Source organism: Athene noctua, chromosome 13 (assembly GCF_965140245.1).
Source record: "Athene noctua chromosome 13, bAthNoc1.hap1.1, whole genome shotgun sequence".
NCBI classification, from domain to species: domain Eukaryota; kingdom Metazoa; phylum Chordata; class Aves; order Strigiformes; family Strigidae; genus Athene; species Athene noctua.
In genome coordinates this window covers 2,581,534-2,608,578 of record NC_134049.1, presented here as the reverse complement: position 1 = coordinate 2,608,578, position 27,045 = coordinate 2,581,534, and the positions used below count along the sequence as shown (strand labels likewise).

Genomic DNA, 27,045 nt, shown 5'->3' with positions numbered 1-27,045 from the left:
TGGGTCAAGATACAGACAGTATAATAGGTGAAGGAAAGAGGTAGGGGGAAAGCAAAAGCAAAGGCACTCAGCCATGCCCCTAGCTTACTGACTGAGGGGGCAGAGTGAGAAGAAGAGAAAACCTTGACACTGTGCAAGCTCTGTTCAGCAACAGCCAAAACACCAGTGTGTTACCAACACTGTCCTAGCCACAAACCCAAAACACAGCAACACACGTGCTGCTAGGAAGAAACTTAACTCCATCCCAGCCAGACCTACTACATCTTTCTAAATTAATTAGGTAATAAACACAGCCTAAACTATGTTTTCAGAAACATTTTCCCACTCTATTTTGTGTGAGTACTACTGTCATCTTGTCCACAGTAGTAATTAAACAATACTGAGTGAGGTTTGTAAAAGAACCTTAAATGGAGTAACTTTTCAAAAGGATATATAAAATATCTACCTTGTTGCATACAGTGCCTCACAGTATCACATTCAACACATGCACTCCGCTAGATTAGGCTGCACATTTGTTTTTGAAAAGCAAAACTTGACTTCATCCCATGAAAGCTACATCCTCTTCTCACAACCCTCCTACCTACGTGCAATCTCTACAAACTATTGCACATCCTGCAAGCGTGCTAAGTGTGTGCACCCATCAAACTGGTCAGAAAACACAGAAGTCCAAACTGGAGCTCAAGGAGACCTGCCGCTAGCTAAAGGATAATATACTCTTGTTAATCCAAGTTTAACTTGATATCACTTCTTTTCAAACACTGAAGACTACAGTCACTAATTTCAGTCTTAGTACTCAATAAAACAACTCAGTAGGCAGAGAGCTTGTTTCTGGAAGAAGTAGATGACCATAAAAAGCTTCTGAAAGATTAGGACCAGAATGATTTAAAAACAAATTCATACTTCAACTTTATAACATTATTAATTGCTTTTAGCAATTAAAATGACCTTACTTATGCAGAGACATAAGCAGCTCTCAGTCTCGCCAGGCATCTCACTTTGATACTCATAAAAATAAAACTAGTTTAGTCCATATCTCAGCATTCTCATACTCAAGTTTGGCTAGCAGCTCTGGAAGAAAACCTCAAGCCAAGGAAGACAGTCTCAGCGTTCTTGGCTCCAGTGATATAGAAATTCACAAAGGAAAACTGGGTAAATTATTTCTGCCTGGTTCATATTTAGTCTTGCTTTTGTTTTTACAAAACCAGATACTGTCTTTGAGGACACCAACAGCCCAGGTAACATTCCTTTATGTTTAAATGGTTTCTGCCTTTCAGAGAAACATCAATCTCCTTTTACTCATTGCTTCAAAATATGACAAAGATTCTAAAGGTTTATAAAGGAACCCACAGAGCTCCTAGTGCTTCTCCTGTTTCTGGAATCAATTAACAGAGGCTAATACTACTGAGGACCTCGTGCCCTCCCAACCGCTCAGACAGATGGATATAATGACAACGGGATCACAAAAAGTAAACCAAAATCTTTCTCTTCTTCTCCAAAGTACCTTCAAGTTCACCGATCTTCTTAGCAAATACTTTCAACTGTTTCTTTAACTTGCGAACAGTTTTGTCTTGCTTTTCAAGCTGCTCCATTAGATCCTGTAAATTAAAATGAAAGAAAGATTACGATACGAGAAAGGGCCGTAATGTGTGACAGAGACAAAATCAGTGCTGTTAGAATTACAAGGTGGCGAGGAAAGCTGAACTGTGGTGCCATCCTCTGGCTGAGGTTTGCAAGCTGGTACGCTGCCTATAACACAAGCCAAATATTGCAAATATTATTAAGTTATGTGCAGCATGACAAAGGCAAAGCTCTTAGGCAGGTAGATTCTGCAGACACTCAGAACTAGGTCAGTTCTTATGGCAGAAGACATTTTGCTGCAAACACATCTCCCTAATGCTTCCTCCCTGCTCTTTCAAATGTCTCATAAAAATAATTTTCTTTATTATTTAACAGCTAGCCTGTACTTCTGCATCATTTATTCTTGCCTTCAGGACTGACTCGTTACTCAGATCTATCCATTTTATAAGACTACAAGAGAGAGATCTGCAGAAAGACTGTAACTTGCACTCAAATTTACCAAAATCATCAAACATCCAAACATACAACATTACTTGTAATTCTCTGCCATCTCCCTATCACTTGCTGTCATCACATTTCCTTAGACTGGCACTGGGGTCTTACATCTCTTTATTCTGTACCTGAACAACACCTAGCACCTGCATGTCCTACTCTTGCAAGAAAGCTGTATCCTTCTTTCAAAGGAGCACTCCCCAGAAATCTGTCTTTGAATAATTCTGTGACTTATGGTAGTACATTCACGAAATAATCATGTAATTAAAAAAGGGGGAGTCTTTCTAAAGGAAGCAAAACCTCAAGCTCAAAAATCCTGAAAGCCACTCCGGGTTAAGGGTTTGAAAGCAGCTCAAAAGAAAAATCTCTTTTGTCAGCGTGATTTTTCATGGCACTGATAAGAATGTAAGGGACCATGAGCTGCGTGCATCGAAAGCATCACCTGGGAAACTACACCTTTCCTAGAAGTATTGAAAAGTATTAGTGTAGCATTGGCAACAAATTTGAATTAGGCACAGAATTGCTCTCAATCGTGTAATAAGGAGTTTACAGCCTAATGTACTGGAGCAGTAAGATATTAGGTCTGTTGAAAGAACAGAATCAAGGCCATGCTTCATATTCACGGTGTTCAATATTACAAGAGAAATCCTGTTAATAACACAACATACTTATCATCAGATATAACAATTTCTACTGAAATTAATTTTTTTATAAAATACATGTTAGTCCAACAGTGTTTTGAAAGTATCAGTAAAGGGATATGATTTCTAAACAACAAATATGTGAGAAGGAAAAAAGTTCTTTCTACGATTCCTCTGAACAAACTGAACAGATTTCACATCTCATTAAGATCTGGAATATCATAAATTATGTTCTTTAAAATTACCTATAGTGCTATCTCAATATGTTATCTTTAATTATTATGGAAATATGGTATTATTTCCAAAGTTATCCTTCAGACTCTGAATTTTTGAAAAATATTAAAAGATTATGTATTTTGATTCTGATAGCTTTATTCATTCCAGATTTCAACACTGTAAAGAGATCGATGAACAAATTCAGGCTAAGACTGGGCTACTCACAACTGAGGCGTTATTCACCTTCATAAGGATCTGTATGGTCAGGTCTCTATTTTGCTGAACTGAATTTACATGTATCAGTTTTGAAGCAAAGAGTGGTTCTGAAAATTGAGCATCTTTTGCATCATGTACCTCTTTTTCAGGGCAGTATTAAGTAATATTCAAAAAGAAACAGCTTTGGTCACAGTGCAAGACTTATATTAGTAACGAAACTGTGAATCAAAAAGAGACACAGATTACACAGAGGACACTAAGACTAACAAAAAAAGCAGTGAGGGAAGTAATTGGCATCGTGAAGCTCTCTGCAGGGGATTTCCTTTAAAGGGGGAAGAGGGAGGCAGCCTGGCTTTCAATTAGTGCTCCAGAAATAGCGAACAAGACAACAAAGAAACAGGATTCATGTGATCTACATACAATCATCCGTTTGTAAAGTGAAATCCGGTACGATTGATACTTCTTGGGATCATCTGCATACAACTCCTCATAAAACTGTAAAAATAGGTACAGGATTGTTTTTCCCCTGCCTTTGAGACGCTGATACTTCAGTAAACACTATAAAATGAAATCAGATTAAAACAAGCTCAAGAATCTCTGATTTTTAGGTAGTCTAGTCCTTAGTTGTGGTGCTCACTCCAGCCTCTTCCAGAGAGAAGCTGATGTAGATGAGTTGCGGGACAGCCAGCTCTTTTAAAAATACTAATACTGTGAAAGCCTGGAATAGAACCTTTGTGAGAACCTGCACAGGATGTTTCTTATGCTAATCAAGATGGGATTGCAGTGAGGACTGCAATTCTAACATCACATCTGGAAAGCCTGTAAATTATTTCCACTCTAAGGCTCGGAATAGAAAAGAAGAATATTCCTGACTTGGAGTGGACTTGCAATACTCAAACATCAGAAGGGAAATATTAAGGAATGAGTCTAGATTTAACAAGTAAAATTGCATTCACTGTATTTGAAAATAAAGAGAGCTCCTCTGGGATGTAATTATATGACTGCGTGTTGCCTTGGGAACACAGAATGTGATCAGTAGGTCTCTTGCGGGGGAAAAAAGGCTAAAAATCATCATATATGACTAAGCAGCAGGAGGGAGCTGTCAGAAATGGAAACATTCGCCGTTTACCTTTGTCAGTGGGAGACAGCTGCTGCTGAGGCAAACTTACACTTTGGATCAGTTTTCCAAGATCTATTCACTGAATTACCTGATGCTTTCCTCAAAACCTTTGGTACTAAGACAAGAGCCTGACAATGATAACTTCTGTAACACACATGAGCAGGAAAGACTACACCGTGGCTTGCTTAGAGGAAGCAGTGACACTCAGAGCTAGGATTTTTCTTCCTGAAGTGGCATGGTTCCCTTCAGCAGTGAACAGTGATAAGCCAACAGTATTGCAACATGGACCTCTCTGGAAAACTTCCCCAGAACTGAACTAGCCTGCACATGATGAACATACTCCTTTGCAGGAGTTTCACCCAATTTTTTCCTTCATACAAAAATGCTGTGCAGTAAACAAGGAATACAAATTATTAGTAAAGTGACTTCTAACCAAGTTTCTTTTTCTGGAACTATTTCTTTCTTCAAAACATACTGAATAGCTGGAGCTGGTAACACAGTGGATTATCTGTGTAGCTTCAGGGAGTGAGGAGGGAAAGGGGAAGAAAAGTGACCATCAAAGAACTGAGGAACCGCATCAGAGTTTTTCAACGAAATAAAACTAATATATTTCAGAAGAAACATCACCCCTTGGCACTAATATTTTTTGTGAGTAGCCTGGATATCAATCACTCTATTTAGCAATAATTAAACTCATCAGTTGAAAGCTGGGATCCACAAGCTTTCTCCATGCCACAAACATCAAACAAATTCCCCGAAACGTTATTACTTCATCAGCAATCGTGTCTCTCTCCCATCAGCTTACCTACAAAAAGAACCCACTGCACTCACGCAGTGTTTTGCAGGAGGCTGCCATCTGAAAACTGCTAAGAACTTACAGGCGCAGCAAGTCCGTAAGTCCCCAGCCTGCTCCTGCAGCTCCGTTTCCCTTACCAAGTTCTCGTTAGTCAGCCGGGTGATCTCATGCTGTAGGCTGGCTTCAATGCGGGCCTCTGGAGGCAGCTGCAGGTTCTGTGCCAGGAGCTGCTGCTGGCGATTGTTTTCTTCCTTCAGACTCTGGATCTCACCTCGCAGTGATTCCAGTTCGTTCTCGTGGCTCTTCTTCTGCGACTGAAGCTGAGACTCCAGCAGCCTAAAGAAGGTGAGCAACAGGTGCGTGAACACACGTAGAAAGTTCCATCCCCAGTTCTCACAGGGAGTGTAAAGCTTTAGCTGCTGCTCAGGAACAATTAGCCATGGCTTGCAAAGGAAAATGAAAAAGGCAGAGTACTCTTTAAACCCTTCAATATGCCTTCTAATTAAATTAAGCTTGCAAGATCAAAAAGTGGAGAGAAATTAACTGTGACACTGCTTTGCATTTCCTTTGCGATTGAACACATACTGTGTATGGTGCCACTGAGAACGTGGCAATAAAGGTAATGCTAAGTCTTCACAGACTGTCACTGCTTTTAAAGGGGCTTTAAGGAGGTTTTACCTCTAATCAAATCAAACAAACTGTGTAAGAGGAAGGAAGTCGCTGCGTTCACTTCAGCTAGGGCCCTGCAATATTAACAAAGGAAAATCTTTTTAGAGTGGCCTGTTCAGTCAGAAACCATTCAATTGCAAATGCACGTAAATGATCTTTGTTTTTACATTAAAACCAACATTTGGCAGAGGGTCGTCGTTAGTGTACAGAAGGTTAACAACAGAACTAAACCCAGGACTGGGATCTGGGACCTCTATTTTATCCTCCCACTGCCTCGCTCTTTCCCCTTGGGCACATCACGTCTGAAATTCTTCTCATGTGTGATGGGGATAACACGTCCCAGCGTCCTTCCGAGCGCTGCTCTGGGGATCTACTCCTGCTTGCGAGGCAGAGGCACTGTCCAAGTGCTCTGATTCATCATTTCTTACAACACACACACAGGAAATGACATTACTAGTGACTACTAGCACTCAATTAGACAATCTTTCAGGGTTTAAATATGCATAAGGCAGGCACATTCATTAGTAACCAGACTGATCAAGCACGCAAGGGCAAACAGTCATTTACCTGCCTTGCCCTGCCATTTCATATAAAGCTTCTTGTCTCTAGAGTGCTAGGACAAGAAAGAAGAGGCGCAGAGCACACACTCTCACATCCTGCTCTGCAGAACACTTGCTCGTAAGTTAGCTCTTCGCAGGCTTACAAAACAATGTTAGGTGTAGAATTTGTTAGCACAAGAAAAGGAAAGACTTTAGTTAGTAGCATTCGTTGCAAAATACCTCCTCCTGTGGTTACTGCTACCAAATGTGTATACTGAAGATGATCAGCACTGCTGACCTATTGAATTAGTTGCCAGTGCAGGACTAGGATCCATTTTGGAAGTCTGGGACACATCTGTGGATAGAGGGCCCAGACGTGCACACAGAGCCAGTGCTGCCTTTCCTAACGAGACAAATCTCACTCCTTAGTCTTTGCAGAGATTGCAGGGACTGCACTGAGGCTCCCTCCTCAGAGAAGGTTACTTCTCTTGGTTATTGTTGGTTATTTTGTGTCTTACATTTTGAATCTGGCACGGGGAGAGACGTGGGAGAAGAATGTTCAGTTTACTGAACTTGAGTCACCACAAGGAGAGTAAGACCCATAGCTATCTGAAAGTTAAGAGTACGCTGAAGCTACTCAAACAATAGTTTTACAATTACTAAAATTATTGTACTTCTTTAGGCTGAAAAACTGTAAAAGACAGTAATTTTGATACCTGATGTAAAGGCAGACAAGTAATACACAGCTACAAATCTCTTCCAGTTGTGGAGCTTCTGCTACTTTACAGTCAATTTTTGTACAATATTCTTATGAATTACACATAAGTTGTTGTGCCATCTTAATTTTTTTAATGATAAAATTTGACAAGTAGAAAGGTTTGAGGACTAAGTTTGAGGAAACTCTTTAATTTGTATAATTTGTGATGAAGTTTTTTCCTAGTTGTTAAAAGCAATAGAAATACTGTAGTTAAAGCAAACCCATAGCAGGGGCACAGTTAGCTAGAAAAGAAGATGCAAATGAAGAAAAAAAAAACCATTCTGAGAAGTCTGGTAACCTGTTGGCTTGTTTTAACCCTTCATAAACCAGCCAAAGTTCTCCGTCCTCATTCAGCATATGATAGTCCTGGGGAGATTGCCTTTCAAGGAAAGTGTTTAAAAAAAATACAAGAGAGATATGTGATGGTGATGAGATGACACGTTAAGGACATTACACACTAAATTACAGTTACTATAAAAGCGAAACAAAAAATGCCGTAAAACAACAAATCACTTCTCTTGTTTATACGCATTTCTTCTTAACGATGAAATTCAGTTATCGGTGTTCGCCCAAGTGGTTACAGCATTTCATGCTGTTACAGTAGATGTATTACAACAGACTACTGTGACCACTGCTGGAGAAAAGACAACAAACCAGCAGGGGGAATGGCACCCAGATTGAGCAATGCAGCAATTGAAGGCTAAGAAGATGTAAATCCAGGAAGCTCGAGTTTGCATTTTCCCTGTTTCCTCATCTTTCAAATACTGCATATAGCAATTTGACTAATCAAATCAAATGATAACCCCAACTGTAAGTGTTCTCTAAGTATCTAGACTTTATGTACATAGATGGAACTTAGTAAGATACACACAGTGTATCACAGCAGACCCCAAATGGTCGTAAATAAAGAGAACCTGTACCTGTTTGTTTCCTTCAGTCCAATATACGCCTGTGCTATTTCTCCTTTGTCTTTCATCTTTTGTACATCCTCCAAGAGGATTGTAGAATCTGTCATGGTATTCTGGAAAGAGAACAATGATTCCCAGGGTAAATTTAACAATGTAAATTGTTCTTTGAATCTTTGTCACTTTACTAATCCTTGAGTGGCCACATGAAAATTCGCATGGCAACCTGAGCAGAAGGTTGGTCCGTAATTTCTATGTCCATTTGGTGTATCTTTTAAAATGAATACATGCAACAAAGATCAGCCTGTCTAATAAAGTGGGTACATTTGTTAACCTCTTTTTATTTGTTCATCATGTAAAAGGAACAAAATAAATTTATTAAAATTAGGAATTTACATTTTATTTCAAATTGTCAGCACCAGCTGCTAAAACTGAAACTGAAGAAGCATATTTTTGCAAGCTTAATTCTATTAATACTTCTTAAACACAGCACTGCACGTAGTCTTTCAAGTCTCACAAATAAGTTCTATTCCTCACTTCATGTATTTTAAGCACTCTGGCAAAGCAGGAAATAATTTACAAGGGCTTGAGATTTTTCAGGTTAGATATCACCTTAATACCATTTTGTCTCCCTTTTGAATGTTTACTATGGCACTTCTGCTTTTTCTTCAGTAAAACTTGAAATACTTAACAGATGTTTACAGTCACCTCGGCCAGTCTGATCTGAGTCACTGCTGTGGAATAATTACAGCAGAACCACAGGACTTAATGAACATAAGAGATGGAATTCTGACTTTTTTGACTTTCAAAACAATCACATGCTATTTTCCTGAGTAAAATTTTGCAAAGTATTTACAATAACAACTTTGTGGACATAAATTTTGGAGCCTAGGTTTCTATGCTAGTATGATTCATGTTACCTAATATAAAAACCAATAAAATGTAAAAGCTCCTTAAAGAATTATTCCCAACATCCTTACGAGATCTTTGTGATTTTCCAACTATTATTTTATTACACAGTAAAAGTGCTGTATCTCACCTGACAATCTATCAGGCTTTAGCAGTCAGGACATATTTATTATTTTTGTGCTGATGGAAAGAAATGCTATAATTACTCTTACATTTTCAAGAATACCCTACCTGCTGCAGTTGTAATATTTGAATTAACAGCCTTCATTTAGAGTCAGTTCAGTTTCTCATGCTCAAAAATACTATGTGTTCAGCTACATTTTCTAATCAAACATTCAGCAATTCCTATCTAATATCTACAGATCACAATGTGAGTCCTCGATGTTTGCTGCATGCTGAGGACAGCAAACACTATAGAGTAAGGTAGTTCTTCAAACCGTAGACTTTTTTTTTTGTGTGAAATTTATGGATTTTGCAAGTTAAAAGAGATCTGATTCTGGAATCACAGCTACTCTCCAAAGACACTCAGCAAGATCCATTGATTGAGCTGACTAGACCAATTCCTTAACCCTTCCTTTCATGTTCAAGTTACCAAAACCCAACAGTTCAGAATTGTTAAATCCCCCTGTTTTGAAGTAACTTGTTCCCTTGCACAGAGCCAGAAGATGGGGACAGAGGGGACACAGGATAATAAGAATGGCATTTCAATAACAGCAAAGTGCAATAACAACTTCAAATACATGTAGGTTACTTATGAGAGGCAATGAAACGACAGCTGAAGTACTGTTGAGGGTTTTTTTAGCATTTAAGCGTTCTGGTTTATAACTGTAGAAGAAAACATGTACCTTATCCTCCTGGCAATCAGATCGGTAGGCAAGAAAGAAGAAAAACAAATCATTAAAAAAAAAAAAATCTGTCTGTGCTGCAGCTGTCCAACCTAACAAGCAGAAGCTATCTGCAAACTGGCTGTTAGCCACCCCACAGGTCACCTTCATACTTCCCTCATACTCGTAACTGCTGGAAAAACAACACTTGTATGCCACCATTGCTAGAGACAAGTTATTAAAGGATTCAAGTATTTCTTTACAATGTTCTAAACATTACAGAAAAATGAGTTTTGTTTTCTTTAGAATTAATCATTTAAAACAAGATACGTACATATATGCATCACAGACTTCCAATTTATTTAGGACAAATATAAACCTAACTTTGCAGCAGGAAAGGAGAGATGATCTATCTGTTCATTCCCTGCTGCAGTTATGAAACACTGGATGTGGAAATGACTAATTCAGTGGAAATGACTAGTTCCTGGATTTACATGATACCTTTTCAGGTAGAATGACTTCTTTTCAAAGCTATTACTGCCCTAAGTATCTCATCAGAATTAGAGCTTTTTAGAAGAAATGCATTTCAGTGGTTGTAATCTACTCAACAAAACCCCACAGCACCTATCAAGCAAGAATATGGAATTTATATTCTTATATTCTTATAATTCTTATGGAATTTAATCTTCGTAGGTTATCTTGGTGAAATGTTATTGACTTGCAATCATAGATTTAAAAGAAATTGTTCCTTGTACTTCCTACTGAACTCTTAATCAAAAAGAATTCCTGACAACTACTGTAAATTTTCCAGTCAAACCACATACTCACTAGAGAAATGACACTGCTCCAAACGAGAATTATTTCTGCATTGTTAAAGGAGTCTGGGGAGATCCTGGCCATACCACTGGTATCTGCCAGCCTGGTGTGGTCAGTACAATACCTCCACAAACCCAAAACTGGGTAATTAGTAGAATCTCCCAATTTGGACTGCTGCAATTTGTGCACTTGCAATGGATCAGTGGATTACGCTTACAAAGGCTTTCAAACCTAGACCATTTTTTTCCTGCCTTTTCAAGCACGCTGTGAAATTAAATAAAGCACGTCAGCGATGCAGCGTAACTTTACTACACAGCGCATCTGCTGACTGCTATTTACCTTGGGTTGAATCGCCTCTTTCTGGCTAACAAGCTGAGACCTCAGGATGAGGACTTCTTCCTTGCGTACTTCAAGCTCTTCGCTTACTGAAGTCAGCTGGTCCAGGAGAACTCTGTATGCAGGGGCACCAGGAGCAGTTACCTCTGGAGACCGTGTTTCTGTGAGGGCCTTCTGCAGCTCATTCAACTCATTCTTCAGTTTTTTATTCTCAGATTCAAGTTCTTGACGCTGCAAGAAACAGGGATAATTCTGACATGCCTAGAAACCACATGTACAAAACTATGGATAGAAATGGCAAAAACAATGAGTAACAGCAGCAAATCAATCGGTCTCTCCCTATCCCTGGCTTACTGACTACAGGGCATAGTGCCTGGGAGGATTTCACTTAACAAGGCTAACCTTTTGTCTGAAGTGCAAAATCATAACACATATACGTGAATCATACAGATTTGATAGGAAAAAAATTATCAATCCTTAGAAAAAATTACCAATCCTTAGAAAAAAGAGGAAAAAATTCCTCTTATTCTCCCCTTAACAAAAAAAAAATAAAGCTCATAACAAATAAAGGTCAGCAAGCTAAGAAGATCCTGAATCATTCAGTGATATTCAGAAATATTTTTAGTTTTAGTGGTCTAAGGTACGCATTAATTTAAATAATGAGTTTGGAAAAGAGGGCTACATTTATCACTGTGGTTTTGCTCAAATTAACTTGCAAGCTGTACAAAGTGTTTCAAAAGAGATTTCTCCCTGTTTTAGGGGATCTTCTTGTTCTGCAGCCCCAGCCACACATTCTACACCTCAAAAAAGGCAATCCTACAAGAAAATGATTGCTGGAGAATTTTTGTTCTAGTTTCTCCAGCTTATATTCTGAAACGGGAGGGCTGATGTAATTTTCTATGCCAGCACATACAATTGGTGGCAATATTCTCACTAGAAAACAACAGAAACCACCTTTTTAGAATTACCTTGAGCGACTCATACTCCAGTTCTGCACCTCTTATCGGAGGCCTTTCCTCCTCCTATGGAAGAATACAGACAAATGTGAAAAACAAAAATTCAGTCGTTTCTATTCTTTAATTTAGTTGAGACAACAAAAGGAAAAGGAGTTCAAATTATTTTCCTGTAAAACTGGAAAACACTCATTCTGTTACCACTGAGTGCTTTAGTTTGAATATTGGCATTGTCTCCTTTCTTTGGTTATGGGTTTATGACACCTAATTGGTTTATATAAATAAAGTCATGTACAAATCACACAACTGTCACTGGTAACAACAGAGCAGGATGAATCCCAGGATGCTCAAGAAATTGCCAAAACTGGTTTCAAATTTTTACAAGTATTTTAAGAGACCAGATCAGAGGAGAATTTGAAATAAAATCTGCTAAACATGTCTAATCCCAGCACTTTAGCTCTGCATCCTCATTGAAACACTTCTTATTCTGCCTAAAACGAACCATTACTCATTCTCCTCATCATTTAAGTAGATTTCTATATTGCTATTCCTTAATAAAAACAGACTTTATTTTTTTTTAAGCAAGTCCCAAGCACTTTTTGTTCCCGTTAACTTCTATCAGAGGATCTCAAGGATCTTGGAAAACTAAATAACCAGTCCCTAGTACTAAGCACCAGGCGTAAAACTTGTCGTTAAATAAAGCAAATACTAGAGGAAGATTTAGTAAAAGCCAGTCAGCATTCACACAGCTATTTCACACGAAGGGATAACTCTGGTGTCAGCATTTGATCAGCTACAAGGAGTCCACCTTGGCTTTAGCGCGGAGAGCCTGTTCTTCCTTTCTGTCCAGTTCATCCTGCAGGGATTGCTTTTCTTGCTCCAGCTCCGTAACCCGTTTCTGCAGCTTGAGGAACAGAGACATATCCAATGGTGCCTTTTTCTCGCTTGGTTCCTGCTTTAGAAAAAAAAGAAGGACGTCAAGAAGTATTCCCCTTCCACATCACAAGGAAGCACTACAGTGAGTAAAGATGGGAAAAAGACTGGGGAAAGAGAGGAACACAGAAATGTTACTCGATTTTGAGAGTTGACTACTAGCATCTAAAATATTTCATCAGCTATCAAACGCTCTTTTAAAAAAGGATCTACTAAAACATATCTAAACCTAAAGCCTAGCAACAGAAAGCACTAGAGACTACCTAGCAGACAGGAGGTCTATAATTAAGCATACCTTTTATTCTTATTTGTTTGGAGGGGGAAAGGAGAAAAAAAAGTCTGTGGTTAGACTCACCTGGAAACAATTGTAAATTGAGGCTTTTTTTGTTTTGCTTTGTTTTAAATTATAGCTACAGCAAGTTCTTCAGCTACAGAGAAAGCTCTCTGGTGATTGTAGATTTACAAGTTAATTTAGTGAGATGCAACATAAATAGGTACCAGAAGATATATTTAATGCTTTTTCTCTTTTAATATTCTAATTATACAGCTTGTTCTGGGCCTAATCCACTGTTTTTCTCACTGTTTTCTGGGCAAGGACAGCGTTTGTAATCTGAAGGTGCATCAGGAATTGTCCATCAGCCATTTTGTACTTTATGTATCAAGAAGATCAAAGCACTTACTATGAAGTGCACCATGAAATTCTGAAGCCTAGAAAGTGAACTAGAAAATTAATATTAATGACTGTAGCAGACAAGCAAGCACAGCCATTTCCACTTCATCTCCTTTTACTGTTGAGGGGAAGAGCCATAAACCACACTAACAGCTCAGGAAAAAGAAAACAGGCTTTGAGTTTTCTGGTTTTACTGGTTTGTATTGAGATGGACCCTATTTTTTAATGTGGTTTTGTATCAATCTACATGGTTAGAGTCAAACTGGAGTTTGAAATCTTAAGGGGTTAAACACAGTTTTAATCTTCTCAGTGCTGCATTTATTCACACTCTTGTGTGATTTGATTTTTTCAATTAATATTCTAAAGACCAAACCTGGCTCTAGAACAGCAATTCAGTATGTCTGTTAGCCAAAGATGACATTTGGCTCCTTTGTGAGATCCAATCACATGTAGTGGCTTTGTCTTTCTCCTGATTATTCATGAAGGTAGGGACATCTTTCTGAAACAATTATGCAACGTAAAAAATACAAGTGGGAAGGCAAATTATGAAAGAGTCCGCATGGAATATGTGTCAGCATCAATGTGTCAGGGTATCTGCATCCATAGTAGAAAATAATTTTCTGCGGAGGCTTTCAAACCCAGTAATGACAGCCTGTAAAAAGCAACTGCAGAGATAACTAACCTAGACAGCGGGCAAATGGAGCGAGCTGTGCAGTGGCTCACAGTAAAGATCTCTAGCATGCACAGAAAAAGCTTTTCATCTGCAAACTGCAAAGGACAGTCCCAACCTGACAGCTCTCTGCCCTGTTTAGCAGTTCCCACTTCTTTGGGAGGGGCCAAAAGGGGGAGCTACCTTGGAAAATACCAAGAATGGCTTGGACTTGCACCACAACTTATTCACGATTATTATTCATTAGCTGAATCAAGACAGTCATCTTTCTGAAAAATTTTAAATATCCTCGGATTTGTATCACTGCATATGCAAAGGGATTGTACATCCTGGGAGTTTTATTCATCTCTATGAAACAGAGGAAAAAGGAATCAACATGAGGTTTTCATCCCTAACAGGGAACTCATTCCACGGAGTGAAGAATGTGGCTACCCACCTTGCCACTTCTAATCCTTGAACATACAGTATTATGGGAATAGGAAGTCTTACTGGTTTTCTGAATTCCCACTTCGTGCTGAAAAAGTGATGGTGTTTACAAAACACTGGCAAGCCAATGTTTTACAGATGCAAATCAACCGGATGGCCAAATGTCTATGTTTACTGAAATACAGAATAATTCAAAGTATTCTTTCACAAATTCTTTTTACATAGGACCACAACTAACCAGAGCTCTCTTCAACAAGGAAATGGGAAAGCTTGGATCAAAGCACTATGTATCTCAATGTAAGGATATGGTGTTCACAAACATACGAAAAAAAGAGATAGAAATAAGGTCAACCATTAATCAATGAAAAGCTGTGGATTTTTTTTAACATTACCTCCATCCTCACTGGTAAGTCTTCTGCTTCTGTGATCTCAGAGCTAAAAGTATATTCAGATTCATTGCTACTGTGAGTGGAATCCGTTCTTTTGTGTCCAGGCTTGGGGATGTTCTAGTGGAAATGAAACAAATCAATACCACTACATGGCTTTGCCTGTGACTGTCTCTTCACAACCTATAATTTAGCTTGTAATATTTGGTGTTATTTCACAGCTATCAAAAATTTATAAGATTTTTGATTCTGGTCTCTCATGCCACCTAAAGCATATGAGAAATCTGTGGAGACAAGTCAGATCCTACACCCTCAAGTACTGCTGCAGAAAGCAGAATCAAGCAACAACACAGCATTTTGTGGGAAAGAAAAGCTCAGTATACAGGAAGCACAGGCAGCAATTCTCTAACTTCCTAGACATTGTGTTGAGGAGTATTTTTTCTTCCTGTCACAGAAAACATTCCTAGAACTACTTAAAATTTAACACTGGATGAATGTGGTACAAACAACCCCAGCACACGTGAGTAACTTCAGGGCAAAATAAGGGCAGATGGCACATCTAATACCACTAGCAAAGACACAGCAGGAATTCATCCTTCTTCACAAACATGAAAATAAAATTTTTTTTTTTTAAAACATCAACCACAAATTTTAAATGTGTTTGTTTGGGCTGAGCTAATCTAATTAATCAATATTTGAAAGGACAAATTGTCTTTTCAGGTTGAGGTCACCACCACACAGCTGACAGCAGAATTTAACTTATACCACTAGATTCTGCCTGAACACATTTGTGAACAGCTTTCGACTCCTCAGATGTTTGGCCACTTACCACCATTAAGTTCATTTCGTCCTTGAGATCATCATACCGCTCCTCCAAACGGCTGAACTCATTCAGCAGGTTCTGGTACCGCAGCCGTTCGTCGTTCAGATCTAGCTCTAGCTGTTTTGTTTCCTCCACTAGCTTCTTCTCCATCGTCTCTGCCATGGAGAAGAGGAATCCAAAAAGTGAGAACTCCAGTTCTACCAACCATGCAGCGCACCCATCCTGGAGGTACAGCCTGTGTCTGCGCCAGGAACACAGATGGTGGAAGTCTGCCCTTTGAAGCTGGTGTGGGGTATTTGTGCTTCCACAGGCAAACATTAAGCCAAACATATGAAGGACCAAAGCATTACTGTGGTAACCACAGAAGGGTTTGCTCAGTCAAGATAACTATTCTGCTAATACCTTGCGTTAGTAATTCCTGGAGGGAGAAGGAGGGGGCACTAGCCCAGTGCTGCATTATGTAAAAAGCAAGACGTGAGATGCTTTACACCTCAAGCACACTGACCCTCCTCACTGCAACTGCCTCCATCACAGCCTTCCCACCTAGAGATACACTCCTCTGGCTGCTGTCTACATAGTTAGAGCAGCTGGAAGCGCTGCAGAAGATTAACTGTATTAAATACCAGAGCCTTCTTTTAAAAAGTAAAATGCTTTGCAGCAGTCACCATCACCAGAAAGACCCCAAACCCTCAGGACTTCATGGAAACCGAAAGAGTAAATAATTCTGATGCGTGTGAGTTCTTAAAACAACAAAATGAAAACATTAAACCAGAAAGGAATGCAAACTAAGGCAAATTAGCCCAGGCTGTGCAGCAGAGTGTTGCTTTACAAGGTAACATGAAGTAGAAAGCCTAAGTGAGGAGAACAGAGCCAACCTGTTATTTCCTTTGCCTGGTCATGGATGCGGCGGTTCAGCTCATCCTTTTCTGTTTTCAGTAGCGTGTTCTGTTCCTTCAGTTCCGACACCAGCTACAGAGATATAAATATTTGACTCGGAATGCAGTTCATCTTTCATCGGTGGCTCTAACAGCAACTACATCCGTGTTGTAAGAGTTCAAATACTTAAACTTTTCCTCTGAGAATGAAATCAGTGAACTAAGTTAGGACATCTTCATTTCCCAAATTGCATGTGTTAAAGATGTCCCACTGCATTCCCCTGTATGTTCTGCACTCTGTTTGTGATCAGATGCCCAAACTGCCTTGAACCACTCCACTGTGCCATAATTTTCAGTGAAGTCCCAAATATGCAATTTATTTCTTAAAATAGAAATATCCCTAAAATAGGAACAAATCTGGTAGTTCTGCTGCATAGTCCATCGCATTGGGTAAGACCATAACCCAACACCCTGCCTCTGCCCAAAAGCTGTGCTACTTTAACCATGCTCAGGTGAACCAGTTTCTCGTTTGACTCTGATTATCGTTACTACGCATCCCCTTTGCTTAACCAATTAATGTTTTTCCTCATATTTATCTGATCTTGAAATGCATCACTGCAACATCACATAATGACAGGATGTGTCTTCCAATATTCAAAACTTGCACCGTTATCAGCAAGTAACCTTGAGAGGAAACAACCTGTTTGATCTGTTCATGGTTAAAGCCAAGATAAGGGGCTAGTCAAAACCTGTTGAACTAGACTGTGCATACACACATGTGTTTAGCAGGCTACTTGTTTAAATTGGGTGGGATATAAGCAGGTACCTTTGAATACTGTGTATGGGACAGATCTCTGATATCTGTGTGATTACACTCCCTAGGTAAGTAAGATGATTTCTTTTTATGAACGCGTTACCTCTGACTAATTGAGGAAGCTTAAATATTTGGATTTGCAAATACTTTCAATATCAAAATCTGAATATATTGAATACATATATTTACATACAATATATAGATTTTATTACGTTCTACTGTAGGTGTACTTGTTTAGGTATCAAGCCTATTAGGGCTGTACAGAACATTGCTTCAAAATACTGTAAAAATATCAGCCACACAACTGAAGCAGTTAAGCCTGGGCAAAACCTGAGTGGACACAGACCTCCACAAATCTTCTCATGCATCTGAGACTGGATACTTGCCTGCTCGGTTTCGTGTTTGTATTTGTCTGCCCATTCCTCAATGGTCTTCTTCTCGGACTGAGTTTGGTGCAGCTCCTTGCGGAGCTTGGCAATCTCCTCCTGAAGGCTGAGGACACGGTTGGTCGCATTCTTGGCCTCCTCCTCGCTCGTCCGAAGCCTCTCCACATCACCCCGCAGCTTCTCTGTCTCCGTGCTGTACGTGATCTCCAGGCTGCTCAGCTTCTCCAGCAGAGATTTGTACTCTTTGTTCTTTGCAAAACACAACACAGACAGAGCAGCTGTTGGAGAAGTTCTGGTTTAAGGGAGACTTCTAGTTCCCTACAGGATATACCCAGACACAAGAACAAAAGAGCAGCTTCCCCATTCCCAAGAAGTTTCCGTCTGGTTTTGCAGAATTCCTTAACAAGGGCACAGAAGAGTCCAGTCTCTAAGCCTGCAGATAACATCCTGAACTAAAATCTGACAGGAAGCCCCCACACATCAAACACGATCTCCTCACATTCCCCTTAAGCAAAGCAACTGCCATGCTTCAAGTGAAATACTGACGTTGAGGGAGCAGTTTTCTCTCAGTGCTGCTGAGACACACAAATGGATGCTTTACTGTTCCGGTTCTACTGTGGCCTCCCTTTCTCTTCTATCTTTAGCAGAAAACTGACACCTTACACTGAAAACTCAGTGCATTTTTCTGTGAATGCCCCCAGTGCTACTGCGCAAGGCAATACAAGATTTCTAAATAATTTCCCCAAGGCCAGGAAGCTTTTACCTGCTCATCAATTTTTCGCTGCAGCTGCATGATCTTGTTCTCCAAGCCAATGTGAAGCTTCTTGTAGCGTTCTACAGAGCGGGCCTCTATCTTCAGTTTCTTCAGCTCCCTCTTGGCCATCATGCGCCGGTAACAGCATTGCAAGTAAACAATTGCCTTCAGGGTCCTACGGTAGTGCACTCGAGCCAGCCAGCCTCTTACATGTTTCTGAATAACAATAGACTTGTGCTCCCGAAGCATCTACAGTTAAGAAAAAACACCACAAGGGGTATTAGAGTTGCAAACTACACCTGCTCAGTTAAAAAGAGTCCATAATGAGGAGAGCAAAGATGACATACGCAGAGAAAAAGCTTATCTTGACAAGAGAAACTTCTGGTAAAGAGTAACAAGAAATGAATATGGAATCCATTTAAACAAAAAAAGAAGAAAAAATGACGACAGGAATAAGGAAGATGACAGGGAATAAAATGAAAAGGAAGCAGAAGGAAAAACATGGAAAGAAAGAACTGGAGGCACACTGAAGAAACAAACATTCCTTTGTGTTGTGTCAGATCCAACCTAATTACAAAAGTACATGTTACCTGTTGGCAAGATTACAAATACAATCCTTTTTGGGTTTACTGCATCTTTTATCTTGAAACATCTTAGAATCATTGACATATGCTGCACAGGATTCATCAATACAAAGTTTAAAACTGCCACACGATATGCAATGCAGCTAGGACACACTGGAACCCAGAGTAAACTGTAGCAGGTGTTAAAAACAGCAGCCAAAGTCTAGCTGATGACAAGTTCCAGTCTTTTTTCTTCTTTTTTTTTTGTTCCCCCCTTTTTGGATATATCTTAGACTTGCCATGATGGAAAAATCTCCATTTAGTCTAATCGGAAATTTTATATGGTAATAATTCCAACTTATTTCATAGCAGAAATTTCAACCACAGCTTTGAAATGTAAAAAAAAGAAAAAAGAAAAAAATAATTTTCAACATAGAAGTCAAGAATGCCGGCAAAGTGTGTTAGCCAGAGACTTCCACTAGGAAGAGTCTACTAGTTGGTTCTGGATCCTTCACCCACTGATTCAACCAGAGATCCCCCAGGTCTGGAGCACCTGAATTCCAGCAGACCACAGCTATGCATGGAGAGCCTGCCCAAACCAACAAGGCTTGCAGGACTCTAGGGACTTCAGAGTTCACTTAATAAAGCTTCTGCAAATTAAAGAGTTTTTTCTAAAGGACAAACTACTTAAGATTACGTTACTTCATGGATTTGACAGCTTGAATATCATATGTAGTTGACATTCTTAGACTGATTTGCCACAAAGGTGGTAAGACAAACTAGTAGGGTAACAACAATTTTGTTTTCTTTTATACTTCTTAGAAAATGAATGAAAATGTGTTAAAGTGTTACATTTCCAGATCAATGAATTTAAACGGTTCAACTGTCAAAGTGGCAAGTATAAGATACCCAGACTCTCTCCCTTAGCACTTATTTCTGAAGAAAACACGTGACTTTAAATACCAGCACTTGGTTCAACAGCACACCGAGGTAAGGAAACAGCTCTCTCAAAAGTACAGCAAAGTCAAAAGCCAAAGTCCTTCTGACTGCATGCCATGCACTCAGCATTCCTGCTTCCTGCCTCCTTATTACACATTTCATGGGACAGTCCTTCAGGTTACCCACGGATGCCTGAACAGCTCAAACACAACTAGCTTTCAGCAATGGTTTCATCTCAAGTTTGAAAGCAATGAGTCCCACAAAATACCTCCATAGTGCAGGGATGGTCCTCATCTGCCAGTGAATTCTCACACCCATGCAGTCCAGTGAGGAAACAGGCCACTCCAATGTAAGGTGAGAGTATCAGAAAACTTACTTAATTCACCAGGTATTTCCCAGGAAAGCTTGTGTAAAAGCTGTGGAGGAACTAAACTCCTTGTTCAGCTGAGAAGCACATCGCAATGTCTCGGGCAGAATCTTTCCCCAGGATGTGTGAAATAGATGATTCAACCATTTCAAATTCCTTGTATTAGTCACGTGACTGCAACGCATGCCCTCTCTTCTAACAACAACAACAGGTACCTTTCACAACCCTAACGAACAACATGTGTACCACCTATTACTTACAGAGTCACGGCTCAGCCCCGGAGTGCTGTCACAGGGCAGCCTTTCGGTTTCACTCACTTGCAGTCAGCAGAAACTTCAGAACAACCTTGTTTACCTTCCCATGGCGTGCAGAGCCTGTGCCTCTCTCCCTGGCCATCTCTGTATCTCAGCTTTAATAAAACTCCACCTTAGGAGGACAAAGTTTACACACCACACACCAAGCAAGTGCACTTGTCAGAACTTCCACGTTTTACTGCGGTGAACAATTCACTGCTCGAGGGGGACAGTCCCTGACAGGCAAGTCTGACCACCCTTTACGGGCACCCCTCCAGAAATCTGCCATCCCTATTATAACAGGTTTATAAAACTCACTGACTGCAGATCTTTCTAATTTCCAGGTGCTGTCCTTCAACCAATGGTGTGCTGGTTTGGCTGTGCATTATGCAGAACAGCACGCACACAAACATTTCAGATCCCCAAGGGGACACCACAGAGCAACTTCGTCCTGAAGGTATGTGGAAATAAAGCTAGAGTGAAGAAGTAAAACCTTACGATTCCTTACCATTTGGTACTTGTTCCTTGCCATGTAACCTCTTAAGAGAGCCTGAAGAGCAATAGTGGCAGCTCGCATGCACTGGTATCTTTTGCGGATGACATACATGCGCTGGAACTTCTGAATAGTGATGGCAGCCCGTGTTCTCCGCAGGAACTTGGCATAACTAAGCAAGAAAAGGATTACAAATAATACCTCTAATTATTTTCCAGTGCTTGAAAACTTTTTAACATCCTATAACTTTACCCTCTTTTGCAAGAGCTACATTTTCTACTTCAGTTTCTTCCTAATGATGTCAGTGATACAGCATATTTACTTGCTATTCTACCATATGACAGTACAACAGAATGACAAGTTAACAGAAACCTTGCAAGGTTTAATGGGGAAATGTTTAAACTTCCTTAGAGAACTGTGCTATAGAACTGACAAGATAATCTCAGTTTAATTTCTCACCACCTTTTCTCCAGCTTCAAAACTATTTCCACTACGCCACCTTCCACCTGTAGAAAATGTTTGTTCATTCTTGGCCCTCTCAGAAAAAAAAATAAAATGACAAAGCATCTTGACATAAGCCTCCTTCCAAAGGTTCATTCCTACAGTCTTCACAGCCACCTTGTCTTTGAATGATACCACCGGTACTCCCACCCTTTTCTCTGGCCCACCCACGGCCATCCCTCAGAAGTCAATCCAAACAAATGACTCTGATGCATCTCCCTTCACAGCTGCACCCTGGATGAGGAACAGCTTCTCCAGCAGGATGGACAAACCCAGCTGGGAGGGCACATGGACACTGAGCAACTCAGTCAAGAGTCCTGTTCTACCTCGCCCGCAACGTATCTCCTAGCACTACTTGCACCCTGCTCTCACTAATGACATGCTGTTCTAAGCATCACACAGCCAGGGTGCTACTGTCCTCTCAGGAAGGTCAAAACCAGGCAGGACAGACACACTCATTATATTCAATTTCCTTCATTTCCCTGGAAAATCATTTCCTCTCAGCCAGTACAGGAAGGGAGAGAACAAATGTATCACATTTAAACGTCCTATTTAAAGGGAGCTGAATTGAGGGTAGTGTGGGTTTTCCCACGAGCATTGCTTACCATCGTGCTTGGTACCCTCTGACATATCTCTGAATGGTGATGGCAGCCTTCCTCATACGCACGTACTTCTTCCGCATCAGCCAGCCTCGGATCGTCTTTTGGATGCGGATACAGGCAGCTCTCAACTTATCTGCCCTTATTTTTTCCAGATAGGCTACTTGACCAGCCCGGAAAAATATTTTTGTCTTACCAAACTGGTACTTATCCTTGTCCTATTTTCAGAGGTAAAAAGAGGATCAGTTACAGCATTAAATGTTAGTGGATAAAAAAAAAAAAAAAGGCATGAAGGGCTAAATGAAAGTACAGTTAGTAAAGAGGCAAAATCATCTGTGTGATATTTCAGGTAAACCTAGACTGAAATTAAGGCGTGGGGAGAGTATTTTCTCTGTACTATTCTGTTAACAAATTAATACATCAAGGTCACAAGCATGGCCTAAAGGCCTAACATGAGATTTTTCCTTAGACAAGAATGACACAAGGATTATGAGAGATGTGTGAGGCTACAGGAGGTGACAAAGGAGCCCAGAGGATGAAAGCAAAACGGGCACACGTGGAGTTTCCTGCTTAAATTGTGGATGACCCCTCTGAAGGGTCCATCTTCAACTATATTACACAGTACAAACAAAACAGCTGGGGCTTCAAATATGTCCGTGTCATTTATGGCATCAGGACTAAGCCAGAACAAAGCATCTCGCTGCTGCTCAAACACATCTGAAATTTCAGAACTAAACCAGAAAGAATAATAATCTATTTCTATAGGCTGTAGTAGTACTTGGAGGGAAAAACTGAGAATATACAAAGGTACATTGAAAAAAATTAATTCTGTTGATTGTTCGATGCAAAGTTAAAAGGAACAGCAGTCAAAAAGCTTAGGATACTTTTAACACTATAAATACAGACACATGCATATAAACCAAAAGTTTAGTTAAGCCCACTCGATGACACAGAATTAAAAAAGCAAAGCCCCAACCTGCCTGCACAGTATTTATTGTTTTGTTTCCAAAAACATCCTAACATTGGCACTGCACTTCAGCAAAGCAAGCTTTCTTGCTTTTCTATCTTGAGTAAACTTTATCTCTTTTTCTTCCTAACTGACACTTCTGAGTAGTCTCAGTTAACCACCTTCTGCTGAGAACTGGCTGGAACCGTCTCTCTGGAGCCTGCCCGCCCTTCGCTGTTCACAGGTCCTTAGGAAATCCCAAGAAACACATCAGTTCAGGTGCAACACCAGTGGTGTGCATGGCAGAGCCTGGGAACGTAGAGCTGCCACTGGAGGTAGGAGGCAAGCAAGAGGCTGCTGAGGTATGAGGACAGTCATGGTGCTGAGCAAGGAGACAATGCCACAGGGACAAAAGGAGTGAAATAGCTGGCTTCAGCACAGGAGCCGAGAGGAGCAGTGTGAAAGACACAAACACAGGCAGAAACACCTCCACACTGGAAAAGCCCCAGATAACTATACCTTATTTAAGGTGTGGTTAATCCATCTTGCCGTTAAGCAAGATAAGGCTCACCCTCAACCCACCCACACTTAAAATCACTGTGTTCCTGTCCTGCGATCACTGGGAAATTCTACAGTTCCTCTGCTAATATTGGTGGTTTCGTACTTTGTGCAAGTACTAAAACAGTGCGGCTAGGAGGGAGGAAGGGAGGCTATCTTTACTCTTTCAGATTCCAAATGCTCTCAGCACTAAGTCTAGTACCAGGATCAGCTTCTCCAGGACATTTTTACATGTCTGCTTTCGGTCACTAAGGACATCTCTCTGCTTCATCAGGACACGGTAACGGCTGAAGAACTCTTGGTAGGTCCACCTGTCCCAAAAACAGAGACAGTGTCAGTCCCAACAATCAATAATTCTCTTAAAAAGAAGAACTGCAGCTGAAAGCAATCCAGACAGAGGTAAACACACCTGGAGGGGAAGCCAGCTGCACTGATTCGGATGGTCTCCAGTACACCACAAGCTCTCAGCTGCTGCACTGCCCGCTTCTCATCGAATCTATGTAGGAATAAAAAGAACCTGTGGATGTGGGGCTAGTTTTGCACTACAGGGTGTCTCTGACCCTGTGCACCCCCAGGACAGGAGTGGCACAGAGGGGGAGCAGGGGTGGGATGTGATGGGTGATTAACACGTCCTGCTAGTGCTTCTGCAACTCAGCAATAACAGAGGGCAGCCTGACAGGGGAATTGCCCAAGCCTGCCAGCTGCTGCACACCCCTTGTCCTTTCCTGCTTCCCCCTGGCCTGCCCAACAGCCATGGGTCTTTTTGTGCCTGGATTTTAGAGCTTTTTTGAGAAAAGCTCTAAGCAAGTTCATATATGGAAAAAAAAAAAAAAAAAAGACTACGACATTGAGAGACACTGGAATCTGAAAAAGCAAATTCCAGCAAATGTCAAATGAATTCAAGGACTGCCAGCCTCATTTAAAACAGCTGTCAACTAAAACGCTGTTATTTTTCCTCATATACTCCCGTAAACAAACAAAAAAAAGCATCAGGATTTCTCCCTCTTTTCATCTCCTGCTGTAAGTACATGCACACACACAGAGTGAATCCATAACAAGCAGAAGGAGACACTCCTGAGTGAGCAAGTTTCAGCAGAAGGTCGGTGATAAAAGGAAGACTAAAGAAAATGTGGGCCCTCTCCAGAAAGAAATGCCAGACCTAGGTACCCAGGATACGGAGAAGGCTGAGGTACTCAATGACTTTTTTCCCTCGGTCTTCACTGGCAAGTGCTCCAGCCACACCGCCCAAGATGCAGAAGTCAAATGTGGAGACTGGGAGAAAGAAGAACCACCCACTGTAGGAGAAGATCAGGTCTGAACAAATGTAAGGAACCCAAAGGTGCACAAGTCCATGGGACCTGATGAGATACATCCAGGGCTCCTGAGGGAACTGGCAGATGAAGTGTCTAAGCCACTGTCCATCCTATTTGAGAAGCTGTGGCAGTCCAGGGAAGTTCCCACTGACTGGAAAAGGGGAAACATAACCCTCATTTTTAAAAAGGGAAAAAAAGAATACCCAGGGAACTACAGGCCAGTCAGTCTCACCTCTGTGCCCAGCAAGATCATGGGAACTACACCAGGGCACATGAAAAATAAGGAGGTGGTTGGTGACAGCCAACATGGCTTCACTGAGGACAGACTGTGCCTGACCAATCTGGTGGTCCTACAATGGGGTTACAGCGTTGGTGGGTAAGGGAAGAGCAACTGCCATCATCTACCTGGACTTGTGCAAAACATCTGACACTGTCCCACACAACATCCTTGTCTCTGAGCTGGAGAGACATGGATGTGACAGATGGAGCACTCGGTGGAGAAGGAATTGGCTGGATGGTCGCGCTCAAAGAGTTGTGGTGAGCAGCTCGATGTCCCGTGGAGAGCGGTGACGAGTGGCGTCCTCAGGGGTCGGGGCTGGGACTGGCGCTGTTTGACATCTTTGTTGGGGACACGGGCAGTGGGATCGAGGCACCCTCAGCAAGTTTGGCAACGACACCAAGCTGTGCGGGGGGGTCGACACGCTGGAGGGAAGGGATGGGCCATCCAGAGGGGCCTGGACAGGCTGGAGAGGTGGGGCCGTGCCAACCTCATGGAGTTCAACAAGGCCAAGGGCAAGGTCCTGCCCATGGGTCGGGGCAATCCCAAGCACAAACACAGGCTGGGGGAGGAGTGGATTGAGAGCAGCCCCGAGGAGAAGGACTTGGGGGTGTCGGTGGATGGAAAACTGAGTGTGAGCCAGCAATGTGCACTGGCAGCCCAGAAAGCCAACGGTATCCTGGGCTGCACCCAGAGCAGGGTGGGCAGCAGGGCGAGGGAGGGGATTCTCCCCCTCTACTCTGCTCTTGTGAGACCCCCCTGCAGGGCTGGGTCCAGCTCTGGGGGCACCAACATAAGAAGGACACGGACCTGCTGGAGCGGGGCCAGAGGAGGGCACGCAGATGCTCAGGGGGCTGGAGCCCCTCCCCTGTGAGGCCAGGCTGAGAGAGTTGGGGGGTTCAGCTGAAGAGAAGGCTCCGGGGAGAGCTTAGAGCGGCCCCCAGGGCTGAAAGGGGCTGCGGGAACGGGGGGAGGGACTCTGCATCAGGGGGTGTGGGGATAGGATGAGGGGGAACGGGTTTCAATTAAAAGAAGGTAGATTTAGACACAGGAAGAAATTGTTCCCTGGGGGGGGGGGTGAGGCCCTGGCCCAGGTTGCCCAGAGCAGCTGTGGCTGCCCCCTCCCTGGCAGGGTTCAAGGCCAGGTTGGACGGGGCTTTGGGCAACCTGGGCTGGTGGAAGGTGTCCCTGCCCATGGCAGGGGGGTGGAACTGGATGATCTTTAGGGTCCCTGCCAACCCAAACCAGTCTATCATTCTATGATCCTCCAAGGCCTTGGGCAACACCCTCCCACGCCCAGGCTACACAAACCATACATGAACCGGCTTACGTGAACGGAAACTTGAAGTCGTTGGGCTTAATACAGCGCACGTAGTGTGGAGTTGTAGCGTTCAGGGTTTCCATCAGCAGATGAAGAGAATTTCGAAACTTTTTGAAAAAGGAAAAGGGAAAAATATCAGGGAGTAGCCTCAATAAGTTCAGTCATGTTTGAGATAACCTCAGGAAGTGGGCCTAGGGATATTTGCTTATTTGTAATAATGATTTTGGTAATAAACACCAGCTTGGTTTTGTTATGGCAATAGATTTTAGTTTCAGATACCACCTTTGGGTGAATTTTGTTACAGTGAGAATTCTAAGTGTTAGGCCTTACAGGAGTAAAGGTTCCATATCTGCATGTGATAAAGTAAAAAA

General features: G+C 41.5%; 1 protein-coding gene across 1 annotated transcript in view; it reads right to left on the bottom strand.

Annotated features, from left to right (window-relative positions):
- Positions 1-27,045, bottom strand: part of MYO5A (myosin VA) — a 101,646-nt gene that overhangs the window by 11,046 nt on the left and 63,555 nt on the right. Inside the window, exons 16-34 of the mRNA XM_074917357.1 lie at positions 26,684-26,781; positions 24,173-24,259; positions 23,966-24,074; positions 22,266-22,477; positions 21,175-21,331; positions 18,514-18,753; positions 17,751-17,999; positions 16,551-16,644; positions 15,682-15,830; positions 14,859-14,972; positions 12,576-12,719; positions 11,783-11,836; positions 10,818-11,045; positions 9,684-9,692; positions 7,945-8,045; positions 7,323-7,403; positions 5,197-5,395; positions 3,564-3,638; positions 1,502-1,595 (exon numbers count right to left, since the gene is read on the bottom strand). Coding sequence (XP_074773458.1) covers positions 1,502-1,595; positions 3,564-3,638; positions 5,197-5,395; positions 7,323-7,403; positions 7,945-8,045; positions 9,684-9,692; positions 10,818-11,045; positions 11,783-11,836; positions 12,576-12,719; positions 14,859-14,972; positions 15,682-15,830; positions 16,551-16,644; positions 17,751-17,999; positions 18,514-18,753; positions 21,175-21,331; positions 22,266-22,477; positions 23,966-24,074; positions 24,173-24,259; positions 26,684-26,781 — 2,494 coding nt within the window. The remainder of the gene's footprint in view (positions 1-1,501; positions 1,596-3,563; positions 3,639-5,196; positions 5,396-7,322; positions 7,404-7,944; positions 8,046-9,683; positions 9,693-10,817; positions 11,046-11,782; positions 11,837-12,575; positions 12,720-14,858; positions 14,973-15,681; positions 15,831-16,550; positions 16,645-17,750; positions 18,000-18,513; positions 18,754-21,174; positions 21,332-22,265; positions 22,478-23,965; positions 24,075-24,172; positions 24,260-26,683; positions 26,782-27,045) is intronic.